The 20,754-nt window shown below is 39.0% G+C and overlaps 1 protein-coding gene across 1 annotated transcript in view; it reads right to left on the bottom strand.

Moving 5' to 3' along the window:
- Positions 1–20,754, bottom strand: part of ADGRV1 (adhesion G protein-coupled receptor V1) — a 275,402-nt gene that overhangs the window by 78,208 nt on the left and 176,440 nt on the right. The window contains exons 85-86 of the mRNA XM_075079982.1: positions 10,133–10,249; positions 2,682–2,860 (exon numbers count right to left, since the gene is read on the bottom strand). Of these exons, the coding sequence (XP_074936083.1) occupies positions 2,682–2,860; positions 10,133–10,249 (296 nt within the window). The remainder of the gene's footprint in view (positions 1–2,681; positions 2,861–10,132; positions 10,250–20,754) is intronic.

Consider the following 20,754-nt stretch of genomic DNA (forward strand, 5'->3'; position numbering starts at 1 on the left):
ACGCTGATATGCCTTTCATTGCCAACTTTCCCAGCCCTATTGAAACGGCCTTTCACCTCTTCAGCTGGGCAATGGGGAAACTAGCAAAGGGAGGAGTAAAAGAGCCCTTTCTTGGCAGTTAGCTCTTTCACACATCATTGAGCTATGGTATGAAAAAAAAATATGCTACTTGGTGCAACTGATACAGCCAAATTTATCAGTGTCATAAAAAAATTCACATAATGCCAAACAGTACACTATTCATGCCATACATAAACTCAGCTAATTACAAAAATAATCACCAACATGTATACTGTTTTCAGCATAGCAGCCTCTTAGTTTTATACTGTGACTTCTTATGGGAGTTATTGTACAGAATATATGCACTTGAGTGCAGAATTTGTCATATTTGAAGGAAGACCCTCTCATAATACTTCTTTTGAAGCACAAAATCCAACACAGCTCCAACAATTTTTTGTTCATTACAAGCATAAAGTGAAGTTCTTTCAGCATAGGCATCCTGTTGGCTACTAATTGAGCCCATGGCATTCTGGTTAGGAACAAAATAGTTGGTCAGACACCACAGTAATGCAAAAATGAGTTGCCTGAAGGAATGATTACTTAGGAGCGAGCTAAGATAACAGGCTTCACTGCTTTTATTACTTTAACCAGTCTTCCAGCTTTCACATGAAATGAGCTCCTTAGCAGCACACCATTGTTCTCAAAGTATTTCTGAGGCTGATTCTGGAGTTAGTACGTAATGACCTTGACTTTGGAAATCTCGTTACTTTTTCCACTACTACATCCTGGTTTGGAAAAAACAAACCAAGTGATGTAGTTCAATCTATCCTCTTTCCTGCATTCTGCCTTTGAAAGTCCTCTTTGTGTAATTAAGAGCAACTTTTAAAGTGCTCTTCAAGTTAGGAATCAGCACCGATGCTATTTATGAAAATCCTTGCAGGTAACTCCTTACACTGTTCACGTTGACTGAGCTGGAATAAACTGCGCCCTCACTAAGCTTGGGATGATTTCTGGTATTTTCCCACTCTAATAAAATGCTGGAAAAGTTTTATATTTAATTTGGGCAAATGGGTTAGACTGAGTAATTTTCCTCTACTTAATAATTTTATCCAAACTTAGGGGTTTTTCCTTGGTTTTGAAAGAATGAGACATGAACATCAAAAGAAAACAACTGTGAAACTGTGGTTCACTGCATGATGATACATCAGCCCGCTGCCTGATTGCAATCAGAAGGCTTGATTATACTACACACTTTTGTTGTGTTTACTGTGCACAGAGAAGCATTTTACCAGAAAGAACAATACTCTTGTTTGCCATGTTCTGCGAAATATCTGTATGTATGGGATGGTAGAGAGCTATGCAGCACTCCCTGATGTAGCGTGAATATCAGCAATGGTCTGCTATTGTGGACCTCACGTGCTCTTCCGAGCGGAGAGCCGGTGTCTATTAACGTGGGACTAAACCTTGGCTAACACGGCTAGACAGCTTGCAGTACCCAGCATAGCTCATTTAGGTCGAAATCAGGTATTCCTGCTTATCATGCACTGTACACATATACACAAATACATGTATATACAAGGAATATTCATAAATGCATTTATATATGTGTGTATGTATGTACTCTAACACACGGATATTGAAATCCAGTATCTACTTCTCACAACAATTCCCTTTGTATGACCAAAAAACACTGTAATGACTTTTGTTCTGTTATAATAGAATGATGTACACTGTATCTTCCTCTTTTACTGAAGACAGAGGAATATTCTCCCTTTTTGGGTCTACTCTGCAAGCACCATCATACGAAGTTTGCATAAAAAGAATTTGTACACTCTTCTATTATTTAAAAAGAAGTTGTCTGTTTACTCTTTATTGCACATGAAGCATGTAATTATGACACAAAGTGAATAAGCAGAATAGCCTCATATCCTAGAACAGCTATTATCATAGATCAGCTTTGCCAGAAAAGGGGCTAGAGTAAAAGAGGTAGGGAAGGAGAACAAAAATATTTATCTATATACCTTTCACTTAAATCTCTCAAGTTCTAAGAAGATGTACTGCTTTAATTAGGACAGTTTTCTGAGGTTATTTGTAGCTTTGAAAGGGCTGTGTTAATTATTGGCATCACAGCCATGCTTAAATTTGGGACAGTTTGGAATAAAACTTATTCAATATTTCAGGAGAAATACTTCAGGAAATATATTTGACATATTAATGTAGTAACATTGTTTAGCAAAGAATATATTTTATAGTCTAAGAGACAGGGGTTTATGGCTTGGTTTGATGTCATGTTTTTTTAAACAAAAAATTGAAATGGAAACAAAACATGCTCTTCTGCTCACGTCTGCAGCAGTAGCCATTTCTAGCCTCTACCCTGGAATTGCACAGTCTCAGAAAAGAATAAATAATATACCCACAAAGCAGACATGCTCGAGCTGGATCTGCCAATGCTGAGACCAGGATGGAACTGCGGAGAAACTGGAGGAAAGCCCAGCTGCACAGAAAGTGCTGCATTGCATATGGGTGACACACTTGCTGCATCTCCACCAAACAAGGAATCCCCATGCCCCTTTTTGCATTTGGCTGTATGCACATCCCCTTCTCTACGTGCAAACAAATTAAATATAAAACAATATAGAGAGTACAATAGCTAGCTCATGATTCTTTAAAGGAAAACTTACAGATCACTGTAGACAAGGCCATAAATCTGTGCTGTGCTGTGATGATAGATTCCTCTCAGGATAATTAAAAGCAGGATCACAACAAAAGCTGGAAGCCCCCAACTCAAAAGGAAGTAAAGCAGATAGCGCCGCTCTGTGTGTTCATCATTCATCACCAGAACGTACCAGAAATTAACAGCCTGAAGAATAATGCAGAATATTAATCAGTAGACTTGGTGGATGATTAGCTATCCCAAAAAACAAATCACTCTGAAAGTCATAATACAGCATATTTCTGTCCCAGCATATGTGTATATATAAACATTTTTCAACATAAATATTTTGTTCTCATTTTGTTCTCTTAAGTAATCAAAAGAGACTGATTATAAAAGAGCTATGGTTATTTATATAACTGTTAGATTTGGAATTAGACTATCAGAGAGGAAGGGACACCCTGTTTAGTAGAAAACACTATTTTTGGAGTGCAGAAATAGCTTTATGGTACAAAAGTAGCTTTCGTCTTGGATTTCCATACCTTCACAGAAAAGACTGACATAAAATATTGCTAAATCTGATCTGTATTGAATCTTTTTATGCTGTTGTTCATCTCTGTGCCTTTTCTTGTAGGAAATGCATTAACCTCCTTCAGAGCTTCTGACTGTGGCCCAGTTCTGGGCTCACAAGTACAACAAAGACATGGAGTGAGCCCATGGCCAAGGGCCATGAAAATGATTTATAGACTGGAGCATCTCTCCTATGAGGAGAGTGTGAGAGAGCTGGGACTGTTCAGACTGGAGAAGAGGAGGCTCAGGGGGATCTTATCCATGTATATAAACACCTGATGGGAAGGAGACACAAAGGGGGAGCCAGACTCCCCTCAGTGGTGCCCAATGAAAGGACGAGAGGCAATGGGCACAAATTAATACACATGATATTCCACCTGAAGGCAAGAAAAAGCTTTTTTACTGTACAGGTGGTCAAACAGCGGGCCAGTCTGTCCAGGGGGGTTGTGGGGTCTCTATCCTTAGAGATAATCAAAACCTAACAGATCATGGTCCGGGACAACCTGCCCTAGTTGACCCTGCTTGAGCCAGGGTGTTGGACTAGACAGTCTCAGGATGCCCCTGAAACTTCAATGATTCTGTGATTCTGTGCAATAATTGTATAAGAGTTTGAGAAAAAAATGCAAACAAGTGATTGTAGATTTACATGCATCTCTACAACAATCTGGGTCTTCTTATAATCAACTCATCATCAAATGGCATAACTAAGAATTTAAACCATATATGAATCAAAATGAAGAAGTGGAATAGTTGAAAACTCTTGAAAAAACTGTTAGTCAGAGTAAGGAAACATTTCAAGTAAAACAAAATACTTAGAGCTTTGCTTTGATCTTTGCATTTTCTTTAAGAGGTTAATGGTAGAAACACTCTCCTATGTGCTGAGCCTTTTTTTATGCACAAACACACACAGGTTAGGTCTAATAAACACCTAAACTAGCCACAATAAAAATACGTTTTGCAAAATATTTCTTTACTTCCTCCACTTCAAACATATTATGCCAGCTACAGTTCTGCATGTTACATAATTATTTCTGGCCTTTTATATGGGGTGATCAAGGGATTAATTTTGACTTCTTCTGTCTAGAGGGCATCTAATTCAAGCTCATGCCTCTAGGCCTATCCTGACAGTCAACGGAGAGAAGGCAGGCATCCTCAGGCACATTGATCTTTACCCAACCATACTCATCTCTCTCCATTGTCTACGCAGAGATTTAATACAATAATGTTTATTTATATGCTTAATTTGCAGCTCTCTATTGTTAGGATAGGTAAAATCCGTATACAGTGCCAAGACAATTGCAAAGTGATTGTATGTGTTTGTGAAGTTTTGTGGATTCCCCTCAGCCAAGGGTTTGTCTACCAGTTTGTTCACACAGACTGAATTTTCACAATCAAGTACTTAATTAGTGGTTTGTGGATTCCTTATGTAAGTCTCATCAGTTAATTATAATTACAGGTTTTTTTCTGTGATTATATAGCATGAATATACAAGACTTTCTATCATGAATCATAAAGCACATTGCATATGCTAACAACTTGTTTTCAGAAAAAATTAGTTTAGTAAGCATTTTAAATGCTCCCTTAGAGAATGACATTTTATAAATATGTCCAGTGTGTGTAATTATATTAATTATATAGCAATTATTACGGCCTTTTTTATTTTCATTTGGTGATTGGTGCAGTCGAACAAAGGCAAAGTTTGTTTTCCTTAAAAGAACACAGGAAAATCCTACCATGTAATTGTAACTGTCTTCTGTAGTTTGAAAGAACACAGAAAAAATATTAATTCTATTGTTGGGAATTCACAGGAAGAAAACATTAAACAGATGAAAATGGTATTTGGAAAAAAAAAATTTGGTTTGTGGAAAGATTTGATCGTTCTTTTGTAATGTCCTTTTGCCTCTTAACTTTTACATGGGATTGAAAACCCGTTCAAGGTTCTCTTTGTCACCTTATGCCAATAAACATTCTTCAAATTACATGCCCTTGTAGTGCTGACTAGGCTGCGCTTCATTGCAAGCATTTCCAGACAGAAAAATCCTTGAGCTGATTTATGCCATTATGCTCAGGGATTGTTGGTTCTACTAATTCTGACAATCTGGGGAACATTGTTCTCAGTCATCCAGCTGAGATTGCTTTCTAAGAAATCGTACCTCATGTCCTTGCTCTTTGTGTGTTTAGCCATATTTACCTATCTATCTCACCTCATTTTTCACAGAAGAACACTTTATCTGCTGCAAAGATGTAAAGGGGTTTGGATAGTTCACCATTTCCTGCGCAGTGACATTTCTATCTTGATAATTATAAGTTCTTGTCTTCAACCCCTTTTGATGTTCCAAAATTTAATCAATGAAATACAAACAGTGGAGCTAATTTTAGCAAATCCTTTCCTGTTGCCATGCTGCAACAATAACCAGTTCTACAGAAGAATAAAGCATACAGTCCATTTCCCAGCTGCTCAAGTGGAAGAACAAATGTACAAGTTGTGATTGTTCCAATGTAGAATGCAAAACAATTATGAATTCAAATAACGCTCTACTGAGACAATGCAAACTTCAGTGAAGCTTTTTTATTGCAATTAATTGAAATTACCTTCTCAAAACGGGTGGGCTTTTGTTTATTTCTTTATTTATTAATTCATTTATCTTTAGTAATAATCTGTGGATATCTGGTAAATATTAGCTGCAAAATACTTAAATAAAGTCTTTCCCAACTCAGTGGGAAAACTTCTATTTCCCATCGTTTTTTTTAGGAATGGCCCAGCTTTCTTTTTTGGGATGGTTTCATGCTTTCATACAATTCCTTTTTCAAAGCTGTTAAGCAGTCCATAAATCATTCTTAAAAATAAGCATTAAACTTATGGTAGGAGAAGTGCTTGTCTTGCAAGTCTGCAATAAATTTGTAGAAAATTTAAGGTGTCATTAAATCCACAAAGGAGGAGGATTCACATATGGGCGACAGCAAGCTCATGACATTCACACTGGTTTGCTTATTAACTGCCACTTTTGCTGTTGATTTACTCCACTGTAGCAAAAGCTCAAAAAAATACAAAAGGTCCACATTTTACTGTAATTTTATTCTGTGTCAGAATTGGCAATTGAAAACTACACAATTTTAGTTTTTTCCTCAAAAGACAGCTTTAGACTTTTTTTCTTTTTGCAACTTTTTTTGGTAACAAGTTAGAAAATGCTAAAAGAAGAAGACATTTTTTCCTGATAAATGGTTGTTGTACTACAGATTTGTCATGAGAAGAACAACAGAATACAGAAAGGCATCCTTAGTGTGTGATCCTAAGATAAAAGCACAGACTGCATTTGAAAATACAGGCTTATGCTGTAGCAACCTACATTTGTATGCAGGGACATTTGTCAGGATGAAGAGTTCTGAATTTCAGACATTAGTATAAGGCAAATATTTCAGGGTAAGCTCGCTCTGCGGGCACAAAGAGTAATTTGCACCTTGCTTACTCCTTTCCTTCTGCAGTCAAGAATGCCTCATCCTTAAAAAATGGGATAATGTTATCAACATCCTGCCACTTACAGAAATCTCCTTATAAAAGCCAAGAAGCAAGACAATGCAATACACAGGGACAGGAACAATCAGGCAAGCAAGGATGATTTGTTGTGGCCTTTGCTCTGACTCTGAAAATGGACCAGGTGATCTCTGAGGTCCTTCCCATTCCTGCATTCAGGAACGCACTTCAGTTCCTGCTTTTCAGTCAATATGTGGGTAGTATCTATGTGTGTATTACAAATACTGATACTGAATGTAAGCCTACAAACACGAGAAGCTAAAAATGGAAAGAGAACCAGAATAAGAAGCTACAGATTTTGTTGTTGTAACCACTATTAAAATATAATTAAATTATAAGTAAAATTTCTATACCTAGCAATATGCAGAAGACAGAAAGATTTGGACAAAAAGGTAAGGAAGTTGTCCTAGAGTCTAGAAAGTTAAGATCTTTGATCTGGACTACAGAATTTCACCTCCATAGGTCCAACTGTCCTGTTAAATCTGTTTTTCCTATAGACTTTTGTTGCCTGGAAATGTTGCTCCACCAGCTTTTGATCACTTAAAATTGTCTGGAGTTTCTGGATGCTTCAGTTCCACATATCTACTCATATCTGTACGCTGCTTGCACTTGATTTTCACATTTCCCCACCTCTGTATGCAGTGATCAAGACTGACACTAGCAGATTTGTATGAAATGAGCTAGTGATCAAGCATATGCACTATGCTACACAGCCTCACAGAGGGCAGAGCGACTGCATGAGTGATACTATTTTGTGATTCTTGTTTCCCAGGCAGAAATTATTTAAGTCCCACTTAAATATAAATACATTATTAATTCTGCCTTCCAAATCAAGTCATGTGTATTAAGTATACCATGCTGAGACATACAAACATTCATTTCCCAAGCATTTTGATCTGCCATTTACACAGCAGTAGCATCTATACTTCCCAGATCAGTCTGGTTTTCCCTTCGATCCACAAGCTTTGCTAATATTTCCATGGGGACCAATTCAAGCACAGAGATGTCCCCAGCACTCCTTTAGTGCTCTGGCATTGCTTCCTCACTCTGCAATGAGAAATATAAATTCAGGACCTATTCTGAGTCAAGAGGAATTGAGGCTGAAGGCTGGGTTGATCTAATTTTCAGATCATTTCTTTCCTTTTGGGTCTTTTGAGCTTCAGGAATTATTCACAGCTGAGGACATGCACCTACAAAAAGGGGCAATCCCCTTTATTTTGAGCTTTGTTCCTGGCAGCTCATTACTCAGCAGGCTATAAAGGATTCCCTCTCAAGCACCTTTGTCCCCTGAGATGTGCATGAAGAGTCTTCACGACTAACACAGACTTGAGGCTCCTCTAAATGCATGGGGACATGTAAGTTTTTAGGACCTGGCCAAAGTCTGTTACAACAAAAATAACACTGGATTTCAACTACAGCCATAAAAATGACCAACTGTTAAGAGCCATACAATTTTTTATCATTGTAAGTGATTAATCCTTGGAAGAGCAAGCATTCAAATCCTTTTGTGACTTAGTGTAATGTGTGTAGGACGGGAAGATGAAACACTATCAGGCACCGCACAGTCAAAACATGAGATATCCCAGTAAAATGGCAAATAAAGGCATTACTTTGTCTGTCCAAAATAGTAAATGTTCAAGACATTTGAAGCAACTTAGGAAGGAAGCGAATAAGCATCTGTAAAGACGAATATAATTCACAGCTTACAAAATACTTTAAGTTAGTTAACCTAAGAGAAAGTCATAAGCCAAACTAGGTGAAATAAAGCAGAAAAAATTCTGTATTGAGACAGTAGAAAGTAACACCCACTGGAAAGAATATTTAATCTTGCTAACTGTATAAATTCAGGAAAAGCAAGAATAAAAAGAGTACTAGTATCACTAAAGACAGAGCAGTTTAGATCTCTCCGCTCCACTTTTACGAGCAGTTGCAGCAGCAGCGAATGTGACAGACTATCTGCTTGCAGCTTGCTGAGACCAACAAGCACAGTGGAGCTGTTAGAAAGGCTGCTAGGGTTCTCAGTGAAAGTGAGCCTGACATAATCCCAGGAAAGTGCCAGATACCAAATGAACATCACTGGGAGAGAAAGCCACTGTTAGATATAGCCTAATTTGCAATTCTGGGTTTGGTCTGACGAACTGCATATTGGAAGATTTGTACGGTGACATTCAGAGCTGCATGTATAAAGCTATATGCTATAATAAATGTGTTATGGACAAATCCCATTAAAATAATAGAATAATAAATTGCATAATTCACACATTAGTGCTAAACACACATTTCTAGACCGAGAGCATGATAACGTATTTTCCAAGTAACCTCACAGCTTGTTATTTTGACTAAGTTATAGCTGGTAATTCCCCATAACAAATTAGATTGTTCATAGTGTCCCACATTAGTTCAATTGGGTTTTACACCATTAACTATTCTATAATGTGTTAAAAGAGCAACAGAGCTGGGGCAGGGCCTGGAGCACAAGTGTGCTGGGGGGCGGCTGAGGGAGCTGGGGGGGTTTAGCCTGGAGAAGAGGAGGCTGAGGGGAGCCCTCCTCGCTCTCTGCAGCTGCCTGAGAGGGGCTGGAGTGAGGGGGGGGGCGGTTGGTCTCTTCTGCCAAGTCACCAGTGACAGGACGAGAGGAAACGGCCTCAAGCTGCATGAGGGGAGGTTTAGATTGGATATTGGGAAAAATTTCTTCACCAAAAGGGCTGTCAAGCACTGGAACAGGCTGCCCAGGGAAGCAGTGGAGTCACCATCCCTGGGGGAGAAGACGTGGCACTTCAGGACATGGTTTAGTGGTGGACTTGGCAGTGCTGGGTTAACGGTTGGCCTCGATGTTCTTAAGGACCTTTCCCTTACCTAAATGATTCTATGATTCTATTACTATATGAAACTTGTGGCAATATTTATGAATGTATATACTCCTTATTTTATTGCAAACTTATGAAGGTATGTTTGTCATATTATACAAGTCGAATGAGTAAAAGCTATTGACTCAGAAAATATAGTGTAGTTTACATTTATATTTCACCTGTAAGAGAGTGTTTCAAAAGACCAAATAAGAGATGCTTAGAAAAGCTGTTAACTCTGATAAAAATAATTTTTCAGTGTTTTGAGACAGTAACTTCTACAAGATAAAGTGAGATGTGGAAAGCCTTACACAGTTATAATGGATATTATTGGCAAAAGTCTTTATAGTTTGAATATTTACCCTTGGAGCTGTGACACTGTAGGTTTAATAAAGACCATCTAATGTTTTGCCACTCTAGTAGCATTGAATTGCAGAGATACATATACTAGGATATAACCGAAATACAGTCTAAGTATCCATTACTTTCACAGAGGCTTGGGGAGAGGGTGAAAAGGACTGAGAGACCTACCTGAATCAGCATCCAGCTGAACTGGCAGAGGTAAAGGTAATGGGTAACAGATGCAAGGGCAGAGCAGCTTTCCTCTGAAAGATGTTGGCTCATGTAAGCAGAGGCCAGAAATGAAATCTGCAGGGGAAAAATTAATATAATCATACTGGCATCACACATTATTAATTTAATAATAATAATAATAATTTTAAAAATCAGTTTGGAAGTAAAATTTACACTCGCTGTTCCAGAGACTCAGGAGAGATAAGTTCAACATTTAATATTCACCCAAAAACAGTGAACCTTTAACACTGTCAGCCACAAGATTAGCTTTAAACTTTTTGCAGACAATCTAATATCCATTACAAGCACATCTGAAAAGACTTTAGACAGACTGAATATTTATTGTTTAATATTATTCCACACAGTAAATGCCATGCAACATTAGACACCGGTTTTGTAACTGTGGGTGGAGATTTTCCTCCATAAAATAAAAAGAGATGCTATCTTCTGATTTCAGTAAGGCCAGAAATTTTATAAACTAACAAACTCAAGAGGCATTTACTGTCTTCGGACTGTCAGACACGTAGCATTATTATACTCCATCACATAATATAGCAATACTGGACAAAAGGGATTAAGCATTTCTTCTTCTAATTTCACATTCACAAGGCAGATATAAGGGTTTTTTTCCATGACATGCCAAATGTCAGAGGACTGTGCACTGGCTGGATAAGTAGCCTATGTATTGTCTAAGCAACAAAGGTATTCCAACCCTGACTGCAATGAATGCTGCTAAACAATTTCAATATAGCGTTTAAAATTAAAACACAACTCAGAAGCTTTCAGCTCTGTCTTCTGTGAATTCCTTAACAGAGGAAATCATTCTACAAGCAGTTCTTTATTAAAGAATTTAAGTGTTCATATAAAGAAAGGCTCAATTTACTTATTGAACACCTGCAATAACTGACGGTTTTTCCTTTCCTTTACAAGGAATACTACTATTATGACCAACAGCCCATTGACTTGTTAGTAATTGCAATTTGTGGACTGTACAGACTGATTTTATGTATTTCTAAAATCAGGAGATGGATGGGGAAGGAATTAAAGTATACCAAATGATTTGGCATACACCTGGAGTTTGTATTTACAAAAAAATAAATGTATGGTATTGGATAACTCTTAACACACTCCCTTTACTATAAAACCACCCTTATAAAGGCAGGGTCTGTATACTGACAGATAGACAGTGTCATCTCATGATGAAATGGAAGAATAAGGATGAGCAACTGGACAACATCTGGACTAAAACCAATTGTAAGATGCATTTCATTATCTAAAGGAAAAAACATACTTTTAGTGCTTTATGTGTGGTTCTTCAGTCTTCTGCTGGGAAGTGGAATCTAACCATGGCCACATAACCAGTCAGTTATTAAGAGGTTAACACACAGCCTAACATAGACTGCTATTTGCCAAATTCTGATGCTGCTCAAACAAATGCCATTGTCCGGAGTGGGTTAAACTCAATTGAAATATGTGTGCAATGGCTGCCTTCCATTAGGGATAAACACAAGAAATATTTGTGTAAACAACCCCATAGCACCAGCTAGCTCAAACAGTACCAGCAGTACTTTTCCTCAAACTTGGAGCAAATGCTTCTACTTACGACAAGCAAAATACAAGACACATCTAGGTGGAGAGGCTTTACCACCTTTTTACCACCTTTTTTTCACTGAAGGCGTGTGTATATGTTAAGGATAGACTGTTAGACTACATATAGAGACAAAGAAGGGATGAAAACACAAAAGCAGACTGATGGGAACATGTTTTTAGCATCTTCTGGACTGAATGTTGGCTTGAAAGCATTTTGCATCTGTAATCAAAGAAACTATAACTTCTAGCCTGTTCCTGTGTTTCAAGAAAAATATTTTTTTGTATATTAAAAAGGAGAAGTATCTTGCTATGTCAACAGTTTTCCAACCAAAACAATGTGAATAGTCCAAATATTTGCTAAAATTTTGTACTATTCATGGACATCGACTTTTGTTGAAGAAGTAAAACAGCAATATGGCTGAAGTAATCACTCAGCTAAGAATTCACTGTAATAACACTAGTTTTTTAGATTAAAAAAATGCTGAAAAGGTAAAAGAGGCAAAGAAAGATTTCTACATTATTTTCATGTAATTCTTACCTTGCATCTTGGGCAGAAGATACAAATACGAATTGGATTATAACACAAACAAATGGCAGACCATATTTTGAAATGTTGGGAGAGGAAACTGTAGTTCAGCTATGCTGTTCTGACAAACGCTGGCTACTTTGGCACTTACAGCTTAAAACGCAAGGCACTGCAATTTAGCAGGAACACATGGAGCACAGACCACTGATCAGACCTTTCCCCCGTATTATCTGAGGCAGTTAGGGAAATGTACAAAAAAACCACCTTCCAAATAAATTGTTCCTTAGGCCTAACTGCCTCACATCTTCTGCACTTCGCTTAGTTTTTAACTGTAGTGGGCAATCTTTTGCAATAATGAACCTATTACTTTAATAAGCAAAATATGTACCATCTATTGGAATAACTCGTTCCCATTTGGAACAATAAAAGTATATATTGGATGTGTTCCTTTTGATACCAATTGTTCAGGGCTCTTTTTACAGAGATCGTATGATTTTAAACACCCCTTTTCAAACAATCTTTGTAACCCACTATTTGGTTCTATGCCGAGATTATAGCATAACGCTTCTTCCTGGTACTTGTCAAGGTGATCAGTCTTGACCCGAAATGATTTAACTAAGGGATAACAAGCAGGCTGCTACTTTCACTAACTTGTGTTCAGTGCCACATTCAAAATTACAGTGATAGCGTATCACTCACAAGTCTCCTCTTGACAAAATGAAAAAATAAAAGTTAAAAAATAAAAGACGATAAATCAATGCACTTCTGTTAAAGAGCAGGAAGATCTTTCACAAGGTTCCCATCTGACAGTCACTTACCCAGTGGATTAATCAAAGGATACTGCAATTCCTTTGTAACTCTAAGACAATTACCTATCAACTGCTTGAAGGAAATTAGCACCTGGGTATTCAACCTAAGTCATCAACACTAAACTATAAATGAATAAAAACAGATGATTTACAAAACTATACATTCCTCTGTGAAGAAGAGTAATTTTGTACCACTGTTTCCAAGCAGCAGGCTGTCTCAGAACATCACCCCTCTGCTAGTTAAGAGCCCTCTCCTAGTTTCCAGCCTGCACTTATTCATGGTCAATTTATATCTATTTTTTCTTCTGTTGGAAGCCTCTCAGGTTAAACAGGATTTCCTTCTCCTTGGGGTCTGCACTATAATGAATTCACGGAAAGCAGTAGTATTCTCCCTCAGGCTTCATTTTTCAAGGTTAAATAAGCCAACCACTGCACAAGGCAGTACTCTATAGAGATGCCTAAGCTGGGCTGGACCAGCAAAAGTAGTTTAGTTCCATAAATACAACATCTGCTTGGATCAATTTATCTTGTTTCTCACGTAACCGTATGTATTGTGCTGTGAAATGTACGCTTACACGTGTGAAGTCTGTCCTTGTGCAAACATCTTTGCAGATCGCATACCAGTTTCATCTTCCTTCTCCATACTGTGCCACTTCGATTCTGTCCTTCGTGAAAACAAGTACTCAGGGCTGGATGGAGAAGGTCTGCAGAGGTCTCACAAGATTCTCATCCCAGAGTTTTCTTATCTGCCTATATACCGCACAAATGCTTTTTCTGATATACACTAGTACCTTGGTGATCATCTGGTACACACAGTTATTCCTCTCGTCTCCAACTGGCTACCTCTTGCTACAGAGCTGAAGTTTGCTGTTAGCCTACAGGTTACGACTTTTCTCCTTGTTCTAGGAAATATCCTTGTATTTCACACTTCAGTCTTCAAAGCTATTCACATCTCTCTACACGTACCCCACTACCACTTCGTAGTGTCAGCGCTTCTCTACTTTCTGCCATCAGTGCATTTTGCCTGGGCACGTTATTTTCTGTTCCACAAACCAGTCCTTTAGGATCAGTGAAATACCTCTCTTCATTCGCCACACTCTCATAGCTGTCTTTTCCTGTTAGTCTATCTCTTCCCACATCTAAGTTCTTGGGACTAATCCTCCTCCATTATTATTTTAATAATCATTTGACATATCATGTATTTTACTGCATTTATCTGGACAAAGAAAACCGTCAGACTACTCTGACACACTCCAAGTATAAACACATGGGAGTCTTATTCTCCGCTTCATTTAGCACTATGTCTTTTCACAGTTTTTTTCTAAACCCGTACATACATGCTTCCGAGACTGAATTAATGGGCCTGCAGTTGCCAAGATTATTTTTTTTTACTACATCTTACTTTTAATATATTATCTTCCAGTCACTTCAGCCCTCTGAAGCAAAGGGTTTATTAAAAGCACTTGCTGCAAGACCTGCAAAGTATCATGCCAGCATTTTCAAAGTTAGGAATAGGGATATTTTTGTTCCAACCTGTAAATGCACCTATGCTTTGGGTTCTCCTTCTGCCTCAGTAGCCACAACTTTCACTCCATGCTACTAACTCTATTCACCGTCTTGCCTTTATCCCAATGGTGATCTTTAACATCACTGTCTTCTCTGAAAACGTGAAGATTTTGTTTGTTTTGGGTCAGACTTAATATATTTACATTTTCTGCCTCACTGCAAATTTTTTACCAGAAATTTTACATTATTCTTTCTTCATATTTATATATATATATAATTATTAAAAATCCACACAGAAAGATTACACTATTGTCAACCAAACCAATGTACATGGCATATTCATTAGTGCCAACTATTGTAATCAACCAAACGTGCACGGCTTATTCATTGACGCCAACTGTAGATGAAGTGTGGAAATCAATCAACTTTCTAAGAATAAAAGAACATATTAAAATCTAAGTGCAGAAATAGCAGAGCTAAACTTGGCCTTACTACAGAAATTTACAGAGAAAACAATAAGTTTGAGTGAGAGCTGTGTTTCGGAGACTATGAAAGAGAAAAAGGAAAGTCCAGACGACTGAAGCAATTCCATACCAATCCGGTAAGCAGCAGCCAACTGAGTAGGTTGGCGGAATCCTAAATAAGAAGTATGCATAAAGAATAAATAAGTGGAATACAGAATAGCAGTAATTACAACTTGCCATGGTAAGCTGAAGTGCTACCATATGATGGACTTTAAAATGAGGATACAGCATGACACACAGAAACGAATCTTCTCTCTCCTTTTAACCAAAAGGTGGAAGTACTGAATGTCTTCTTCACCTCTGTTTTTTCTAGCAAGACCAGCCTTCAGGAATCCCGGGACCCAGAGACCAGGAGCAAGAAAGATGTACCCTTGGTGGGAAAGGATCAAGTCTGAGAAAAGTTAGGCAAACTGGACCATGGTGCCTGATGGGATACACGTAAGAGTGCTGAGGGAGCTGGCAGACATCACTATGAGGCCACTCTTGGTAACCTTCAACAAATCATGGTGACTAGAAGTAGTGCTCAAATACTGGAGGAAAGCAAATGTCACCTGCACCTTCAAGAAAGGCAAGGAGGACCTGGGCAACTACAGGTTGGTCAGCCTCACCTCCATTCATGGGAAGGTGAGGGAGCAGCTAATCATGGAAACCATCTGCAGGCACATTATGGATTAGGAAATAATCAGAAGTAGTGAACGTTAGCTTCACTGAGGGGAAGTCACACTTGACCAACTTGATGAACTTCTATGATGAAGCGTCTGGCTTGGTAGTTGAGGGGAGAGCAGTGGATATTGTCTACCTGAGCTTCAGTAAGGCCTTTCACACTGTCCCCCATAAGACAGATGAGGTGTTGATTTATGGGCTGGATAAGCAGACAGTGAGGCGAGTTGAAAACTGGCCATGTCCAGATGGTTGTGATAAGTGGCGCAAAGTCTAGTTGGAGGCCAGTGACTAGTGGTGTACCACAGGGGTCAACACTGGGTCCTGTCCTGCTTAACATCTTCATTAATGACCTCAATGATGGGGCAGAGTGTACCCTCAGCACATTTACAGATGATGCCAGGCTGGGAGGAGTGGCTAATACACCAGAGGGTTGTGTGCCATCCAGAAGGACCTAGACAGGCTAGAGAGACTGTCGGATAGGAAGTTCATTAAGTTCAACAAAGGGAAGTACAAAGTCCCGCACCTGAGAAGCAACAAGCCCAGGTACCAACACATGCTGGTGGTTACCCAGCTGGACAGCAGCTTAGAACTAGAAATACCAACCTAGAGAGCAGGGCAGAAAAGGCCCTGAACATGAACCAGCAATGTGCCCTTGGATAATGGCATCCTGCACTGAATTAGGAGGAGTGCTGCCACCAGGTTGAGGGAGATGATCTTTCCCCTCTGCTCAGTACTGGTGAGGTCACACTTGGAGTACGGTGTCCAGTTCTAGGCTCCCCAATAAGAGACATGGACATACTGGAAAGAGTCCAGCAAAGGGCCATGAAGATGACTAAGGGATGGAGCAACTCTCCTCTGAGGAGAGGCTGAGAGAGCTGTGACTGTTCAGCCTGGAGAAGAAAAGGTTCATGTGGGGGTATTTTTAATGTCTATAAATACCTGAAGGGAAGGTATAAAGAGGATGGAGCCAGGTGGTGGTTTCAGTGGTGCCCAGTGACAGGACAAGAGGCAATGGGAACACACTGAAACACAGGAGGCTGCATCTGAACATCAGGAAATACTTCTTCACTGTGAGGGTGACTGAGCACTGGCACAGGTTGCCCGGAGAGGTCATGGAGTCTCCGTCCTCAGAGATATTAAAAAATGATCTAGACACAGTCCTGGGCAACCAGCTCTATGTGTCCCTGCTTGAGCAGGAGCTTTGGACAAGGTGACCTGCAGAGGTCCCTTCCAAGTTCAACCATTCTGTGATTCTGTGGTAAGAGTAATGACCTTAGCTGTATACATCAGACCACAGTGGAAAGAGTCAGGTTTTGGACAATTAGCATATGTACAAAACTCACATATTATTTACAGCATAATATACTCTTTCATCAGTGTATGATCAAATCCAGGATTATGCATGGGAAAATTTACCGCTGGGTGAAGTTGTGAGTGCCTTCAAAGAAACTTAAATATCTTTCTTTCTCTTTGCTTTTATGCTGGGCATGACATCATACGGTATGGAATATCCCTTTGGTCAGTTGGAGTCACCCTCTTGCCCACCCTCAGTCTACTGGCCTTTGGGCAGTGACAGGAGGGAGGTTGGAGAGAGAGCCCTGATGCTGTGTGAGTCCTGCTCAGCAGCAGCCAAAGTATCAGTGTGTTATGAACACTGTTCTAGATAAAAATACAAAGCACAGCACTACGAGGGCTGCCATGGGGAAGGTTACCTCCATCCCAGTCCAGACACAGTACACAAGGAACCACATACATTTGCAGCAGTACCCACTATGAACTGGGCAGTGCACATTTTCATGAATTTTACCAAACAGGTAGCTTTGTTCCTCTGCATTTAATATTTCAGGAGTGATAAAAGCCAATGATTCCAAATAGACATCCAAAATATCAGCATTTCTACTGACTTCTGGATTTAAGACCGCATCTTATCTTCCACCAACTGTTTTGAACATTTTTGGAAAGTACTGTATTAAAATGGCTAACATTGTGGCATCCCTTCAGAACCGTGCCACAGAACTGCAGTGAAATTGATGAATTTGGAATACTTTGATGAAAGAATATTCCTTTTTTTATTATTTCAGAATTTTTTAATTCCTTTTTGTGGCAAATCACATTACATTATATCTCACACCCTCGTCAGAGAATATGCAATACCCAATGATGAACGCAGGAATGTTTTCTCTTAAAATCCATAGATAATTGATTTACCATGTTCCCTTCAACATGAACCAGTCTGCCTTAAGATTCTGTCCCAAATTTTCAGCCTGACAATACACTAAATACTGAAAAATTTACTTTACAAAGACCTAAGCATAGCTGATGTGATAGTAGCTACAGAACTCCATCAGAGATACTGGAAAACAGAAACTTTCAGCACCGATATTGCAAACGTTCAGTTAAACCCCCTCAGTAAAATAAAGGGTAAAAGTGAAGTAATAAAGCAGTAAAGTATTATCAAGACTTGATCTATAATTTTAAGAACTGCAGAAATATTTTCACATGGGAAGAACAAATCTGAGGCTAATAACCTTTCCTTTGTATTGTAAGAAGTGCTGAAAAGGCAACATGCTGGGCTGGGTGGAGCACAAAGAAAGAGAGCACCGTGCTACGCTCTAGAGAAATAGCTGCGGAGAAGGTTAACCCAAGCAGATATAAAAGCACCAAGGAGCAGAACAACACGCGTTTAGCTCTGGAAGAGTGCGCAGAGCTGGGGCCTGCCACATCTGCGGGCTCAGAACAGTTTCACTTTCTGATCGGAGCAGGAAGAACCCCTGCCTCCTGTAGCTGAGAAGAACGGGGAGACACCCGCAGACCAAGCGGCAGCTCCTCTAGAGCATTTTGGACTATGCCAGTGAAGAACATGTCAGTATACTTCTGTCACGTTTTTTGCAGTTTCTGAAAATTCCTGTTTCACAGTAGGAACTCACAGAGCTTTTGACGTGGTGTCCTTCTCGACAGAAATGTCTTAATATATGTCTTAGAGGAGTGGATCCTAACAGTGTTCATTTCTTTTCATGTTAAATAAATATTTTCTCCTTTATCAATTTTATTATGTTCTTTTAATAATTCAAAATTCATCTCTTTGTTCCACTTAGGAAAAGATTGTCTTCCTTATAGAGCTTCTTTACATGCGTTTCCATTAAAAAAGAAAATCAAACAAAGAGCCCAACCACATGCTATCTGTCATTATACCAACCCAATCTCTAAAGAGGAATAGTATCAAAGGCATAATTTACAGTGCTGTTCCTTTTGATGGACTTAATTGCAATGAAAATAAACACACTAAAACTCCCATGTCCTCACCAAACTGCTCTCTTCTGCTTTGAATTTACTTTATATGGGTAAAAAAAAGGGGTTCCCTCCTTGAACACAGGGACGCTGCTTAATAATAGAGCATATGAATCATACTTTTTGTTACTGCTTGGTCGGTCAGGACAGCACTGATGTAAGCCAAGTGTTCTTCTTGTGTTTTGTGCTCTGATATTAAACACCAGTACAAAAATACCAACAAAGGATGAAAAAAAAAATGCAGAGATCTATGGACTCTAGCAAAAATTCTATGTCACTCGTTCTGGAAAAAGTAACAATACAACACACAGCATGTTTTACTCCACAGAGGAAAAGGTTATATAATTTAGAAGATTCAAAACAGTGTTTAACTGGGTCAAAAGAAAAGTTCAATAACTAACTTTTCATTTCATATTTATGCTGTATTAATGGTGCTAAAATAAGCAGTTAAAGTTCCTTTGTGAATTTATACACATGCTAAACGACTTCACTGGCCACTAAATTTGTTCAGAAATTACTGTCATTCAGAGGGGTGATTTATAACTGACACCAGAAAAAAGACAATGCATGTGGGTTTAGCTTTATTTCTGGCTTCAGTTAAATCAGTGTACATATATATTAAAAAATAAGTAAGTACCTTATGAACAGCAACTCCAAAGTCTTAGTGTATAATTTGCATGTGCTGTGTATCTAAGAGATATTTTTTGGGTTTACGAATTATTTGCTTAAAGTATGTTGATTATATATCACTGTAAACTAGCACTTTATAAAAACCCAAACAGTTAACTAAAAGAAAATCACTTAAAATACTGATGGTATTAGTAGTGATTAGACATCAGCGACCGTACATTACACATTCCCTTCCCCCAGCTGAGCAGGATAGCAGACGGTTTCATGGTGAGTGCAGCCCCTGCCCCTTCACTTCCCATTTTTAAGCTCAGGGACTTTTTTTGCTTCTCCGAGCAAGGCGGCAGGCCATTTGGGGGTGCAGGATGCAGGGTAGGAGGGGGTGAGGCACCGTGACGCGCAGCGCAGCCGCCGCCCGTGCAGCAGAAGGCAGCTGTTGGGGAAAGGCTGGGGTAGCTGGCACCCTCCACATAACGACCCTGACACAAGTACGCAGGCTCTCCTCTAAAACAGTTTCTCCTCTGTTCCAATTGCGCTGTCCCTTACAAAGAATGTGTCAAGTGACACTCATCGAGAAGTTATACTTGATTTTTTTTTTATTTGTAAATAAGGAAAAATAAGGACTTATAAGCTCTTAGCAGTTCCTAATCCACTTAGTTTTATATACAGATTCAGAACAACGTATCTGGCACAGTACCCTACAAAGACAGTTCCTATTATCACCTCCATTTAGATCTGTGACAAAGATGCACATTGCTTTGTCACTCATTACAGAACATGAGCCAGACCTCCTGCAGTCCCCCTGCAAGGTCCTCAATAACACAACACTTTTGCTATAATGATGCAAATAGAAGCTGAAAAAACCCTCTTTTAAAAACCACCAAAAACATATCTACAGTCTTTTCCAGTTTCAAGTGCCCAGACACAGCTCAGGGCAGTCTGAATATGCTGATTTGGCAGGTCCAAACCAAGCTGTTCTGATGGATGTTGACTTTCTGTGGTCGGACCTGCCTTGTACTGTTTTTTATCTAGAATGTGAGATTAGAC

This window comes from Phalacrocorax aristotelis, chromosome Z, assembly GCF_949628215.1.
Source record: "Phalacrocorax aristotelis chromosome Z, bGulAri2.1, whole genome shotgun sequence".
NCBI lineage: Eukaryota > Metazoa > Chordata > Aves > Suliformes > Phalacrocoracidae > Phalacrocorax > Phalacrocorax aristotelis.